This window comes from Geospiza fortis, unplaced genomic scaffold, assembly GCF_000277835.1.
Source record: "Geospiza fortis unplaced genomic scaffold, GeoFor_1.0 scaffold408, whole genome shotgun sequence".
In the NCBI taxonomy this organism is placed as follows: Eukaryota; Metazoa; Chordata; class Aves; order Passeriformes; family Thraupidae; genus Geospiza; species Geospiza fortis.
In genome coordinates, this window is record NW_005054330.1 from 1345371 (window position 1) to 1350520 (window position 5150).

General features: G+C 45.4%; 1 protein-coding gene across 1 annotated transcript in view; it reads left to right on the top strand.

Moving 5' to 3' along the window:
• Positions 1-1513, top strand: part of NOC4L (nucleolar complex associated 4 homolog) — a 9547-nt gene extending 8034 nt beyond the window's left edge. Inside the window, 2 exon segments of the mRNA XM_031057464.1 lie at positions 552-665; positions 962-1513. Coding sequence (XP_030913324.1) covers positions 552-665; positions 962-1078 — 231 coding nt within the window. The 3' untranslated portion in view covers positions 1079-1513.
• Positions 1514-5150: the final 3637 nt, after the last annotated feature.

The window sequence follows — 5150 nt, forward strand, 5'->3', positions numbered from 1 at the left end:
CCCTACACTGGAGAGATGTATGTGCTAGTTAGTGGGTGGCTTGTGAGCACACATTTGAACTTGCAGTTCACAGGTGACACAGACTGAATAGCTGCAAAAGGACCAGGCTCTGGAGGGGAGAGGGGAACTTGGTGAGCACTGATGGAAGTGAATTGAGTAGAGCCAGGTTATCCTCTAGAAATGGATGAGGAGTTTGTGTAGGGAGCTGAAGCAGCAACAAGAATGATGTGCAGGAGCTGGAATCCTGGAGAGCTGGAGCTTGGGTGTGGTATGAGGGCACTGTGAGGTGGCAGAATTGGGTCATGCAGTGTAGGCATGGCCTGTGGATGAATTTGTCTTCAGCTGGATGTGACCATGTGAGAGGAGCCTTTGACACGTTTGAAAGATGCCTGAAATGAGGATTTCTTGAAGTTCTGTAATAGCATGGTGCAGCAAACTTGGTGGTCACTGGAGATCTGGCCAACAAATGGGCAGACTCCTGTGTGGGAGTGCAGATAGATGTGTGTTACCCTGTACTTTTAGATAATCTCCCATTTGTCTTCCTTTTCCAGTCTCTCCAGAACCATTATCACCCAGATGTGGCCAAGGCAGCTGCTGTCCTGAACCAGTCCCTGTCTGAAATGGAGGATGACATATCAGGGCTCCTGGAGCTCTCAGCTGCTGAGGTAATGCTGCTGTGCCTTTGTGAATGACTGGAACCATAGGAAAGGAAATTCTGGATGTAGCAGCCATGTCCTGTTATCTGCCTTGCTCTGGGGAGGGAGCTGCACTGACTTGGTTACCAGGGCAAACCAGGAAAATGGTCTGTTAAACAACAGCATGAGCAACAGTGGTGACAGGACTGGATTTTTCTTTGAAGTGTTTATTTGTTGGATGTTTTAAGACTTTAGAGTGTGCAGTGTTATCGGGATGAAGAGCCTGTGCTGAATTTTGACAATATTTTCTGGTTTTTATTTTGTAGCTTTTTGATAGAGAAGTAAAGAAAAAGGCTGTTGATGTGCCCCTGGAGTTTGAGCCTGTACGAGGTTTGTTTGGGAAGAAGAATGATATTTTTGCAGAGCACTTCAGTTTAGACTGATGCCATCTCTTACCAAAACACATCTGTCAGCAGCTGGATCTTAGGGACACACAGAAAGCTCCCCTGTGCTCTGCAGCCCTTGCCTATGAGGAGAGCTGCACTGCTGGAGCTGCAGCCTTCTTCAGTGCCCCTTGCCACTGCCCCTGGATGGACTTTGCTGTGTTTCTCACACTTGTATACTTCCACCCATATTTGGGAGGGATTTCTCCTCAAAGCAAGGGTTTCTGGACTTGTTCATGGCTGGGATCCCAGTCCTTCCCCCAGAGCTGCTGCTGCTGTGACCAGGGGCTGCATCAACAGACATCTCACTGCTGTTCCGTGGGACTGAGTGGAATTGCAGTCTCTGACTGCTCTTAGTTTTCAGATGTTTTACTTTTATATGAGAGCTGACAGCCTGTTTGTAATAAATGTCTTCAATACATAAGTGTAAACACCTGATGTATTATAATTATATTTTTATATGCATTTTTAAGCTCATCTTGAGAGGGGTGTTTATCTTGTACTCAGCACTCCCACGTTCAAGGCATTGAAACTGGTTTGTCTAACAACTCAGAAGGTGCTCAGTAAATCCAACTAGGAAATGTTGCTGGTGTTCCTTCCTCTACATCCATCTCATGCACTGAGGTTGCTGGATTCCAAATGCTCGTGAGCTTTGGAAGTGAACATAATCCTGGTGCCTGCTGTAGCAGGGAGGCCAGCTGATGTGCAGTGGGAGGCTAATCCTTGAGTTTTGCTTCAGAATGATAAGAAGCTTGGTGTGGTTTTGCTTGCAGCCTGCATGTGTTTTAGGAGCTCTGGTCAGAGTGTATCCAGGGGCTAATAACTTTTTAACTCCACTGCTACTGGATGCTTTTGTTAATTTTTCATAAACTTTAGAAGTTGTGCACAAATTCCATTTGATGGGATTCCCCCCAAGGTTTTAAGTTTGAGATAAACTCATTATTAACTTCACAGATGAACTCAGGACTTTTTTAAAACTCAGCAACTTAATGTTACCTCCTTAAAGTCTGCTTGCATAATTTGAAATCATATTTTGTGGAAGAGTAAGTTACAATCAAGAAAGCAGAGGCCAAAAAATCCAATTTCTGGCAGCCAAGTCTGGTTAAGTCAAGGAAAACTGCAGCTGTCTTGGAGACACTGAAGTGTTACATTTTCTTCATCCAGTTTTTTCATGCTTTTCAAACAGTGGACGTGTCCTCACAGTGTAGAGCTCTACGTATTTTTTTTTTTCCTTTCTGATGCTTTTGAATTCAGATGGGGTGTTTCTGAGGATTGATATTTCTCCTCTTTTTCTTTGGAAGTCTCTTTCTTTGTTCTCTGGTGAAAGGGCGATGCTCCCTCCTCCCTGGCCAGCCTGCTTTTCTTCTTTCTTTGACTTCTGGTGTCTGAGGTGGGAAGGCAGAATGATTGAGATGGAACTTTCAACTTGAGAGGCTTCAGTTCAGGTTCACCCAAGCCTTGTATTTAATCTCTAAGATGTATCTCCCTTTGTCATGGGGTTCTGTCTCTGTGTGTTTAGTAAACATCTTGAGGTGCTCTGCTGTAGCAATGAGAACCACATGGCTCGTTTTGAAAGACGGCAGTGTATCCTCTCAGATGGAATTAATGACTATATTTGAAAGGATGAATGTCTGTGTTGAATGGCTTTCTCTGATAGTTTTATTTTATTCAGGTTATAGCTGAATTATATCGTGTGTAATTGCTGGTGGGCAGTGTCATTCACTTCTGTGATTATATTGGCACTCAGGAGTGTTGGGCTCTTCTTGAAAGCACAAATATTAAATCACTTGGGGATGGGGCAAATCTACATCTCAAAGTGCTGAAAATGAGGGAGTTTGGTTGTGTTCTGCATGGACAGAGGGTAAACAGTGTCCTCAGGGCTGTGTGACCTGTGTGCCTGTCTGTCCTTCTGGGGTCTCCTGGCACCCACAGGGACAGCCTGCATGAGGGGCAGATGGATTTGGTGGGGAATATTGGAAAGCAGCAGCTCCTGCCTTGTGGTGTGGCCCTCTGCTGCCTTGTATCTGAGACCAAATGGCCACAGCCTAAAGCAGTATCCAAGCACCAGGAAAAGGGATGCCATGGAAAGGAAATGGAAATCCCTGTGTTTTGCAGGAGGAGGACTGCAAAGGCGCCAGCATCTCCAGTGTTCCGCCAGCTGTGGATGCCAAGTGCCACACTGCAGTGAGCAGTGCCTGCGTTGCTCGCTCCAATTGCCATGCAATTAATGTTTTCAGAGCATTCCCAGTGTGCTGGGAATGTGTGGTGCCCGTGTGCTGCCCGTGGCAGCTCCTGCTGACACTGAGGCAGAGGCTCAGGCTGACACAGGGTGTTCCCAGATTCCTCAGCACATTTCAGTGCTGAGCTGGAAATGCTGTTAGCACTTTTCTTGAAGTGTCTGCAGCTGACCTGGAGTGACTTAATTATTTTGTGATGATGCCTGGCAGCCTCAGCACAGTCCCACTGTGCTTGGTGCAGACAATCAAACCACAGCTCAGAGGAGCTTACAGCTGAAAGCCTGGGTGCACTTCAGACAAGCCTTGAAGGACTTCCACAGACTCCCCCAGCTCTGATGCTGCTCTTACCTGAGCAGCATTTTTAAACCAGCTCTTAGGCGCAGATAGCTTTAAACTCCTCCCTGTCCTTGGAAAAACATTCCCCCTGGTCTTTCATCAAGGTTTTATCTTTCAACTTTCACCCCTTTCCCCTCAAATAGGAGGCATCTAGAAAAAAAATCAGCAGTTATAAATATTGAAAGTTTCATCTGCACAGAGTGAGCAACCCTTATCAGGCTGCACACCTGCTGCTGCTCCTGCTCTCCAGGTTTCCACAGACTGTAGATAATAGATGCTTTAATCATGGGGTGTATTAACTGGAAGGCCAGATTGAAGTACCAGGCAGCGAGTGCATAAGTCATTCCTGTTATTATTTGGTTTTTATCAGATGTGGGGAGGGGGGAGAGGGCTGTTCTGGGGGTTTTTGTTGTTGTTGGGCTATTTCAGTGAGCATAAAACACAGTTTTATGAAAACATTGACATAACCCTGCAGCCTCCCCACTCATCACTGCCTTGGTACCCCACCAGAGGGTAACAATAAGGTCTCTGACTCAATGGACTGCCCTTGGTTTATTTTCCTGAGTTTCCATTAAAAGTCATCCCAGCCTGGCTAAAAAATAGAGCTGCTCAGCAAGAGCATGATGTGATTTATCTGGGGAGTCAAAGGTTGAGGTGTCCACAATGTTTGTGTTAATCAGCTTAGATTCTTACTTTTAAGATATTCATTGGGAGATAGAGGGAAGTGCAAATTTACATCTGTAAATGAGTGCTGCTATTAGCATTAAGGTGGTTTCATATCCCTGAGATAGTGAGAGCTACAGTGCAGCCATAACCCCTGTGTTTTCCTCTACCTAATTTTAAAAAACAAGCTCTCAGTTAATTTACAGCCCTGCTCAGGCAAAAAGGGCTACAGAATCTCAGTTCAACTGACACCAGCTTTTTCCAGCACTATCATAATCAATATTCATTAACTGAAGCCTATTGGACTTGGAGATTTACTGCTATTAATAAGCCAAGAGTCTATCTCTGTGTAGCTTATGAAGAAATTTGAGTCCTGTTACTAAAAAGAATTGCTTTTCTGCAGTTTCTTTGCCCTGTCCCTGGGCCATGCTTGCACCTCTAAAAAGAGAGTTCTGGAGCATGTGAATAGAGCCAAAAGAGATAAAATCAGAGTGAAACTGCCTTCCTCTTCCAGAGGAATAAACCCCAGCAGACAGGATGCTCTGCTTGATGGTGCATGCAGAGATGTGAACGTCATCTCTGTCCTAACAGAGTTAAAAGCTGCAGACTCCGTGTCCTGCTGGTTATCCCCATTTTGTTGATAAATGCACAGAGTGAACCTTATCAAAAGGAGCAGGCTGCAGGCCTGCTAATGGAGCTGTGCTCGTGCTGAAGATAATTGATGCCTCAATAACACCACACGTTATCCAGAGAGCGGCTGGAGCGCTGTGTGAGGAGGAGCATCAATCACAGATGCTCCTGTAACTTTTATCAAATATTGAGGTGGGTGGCAAGGT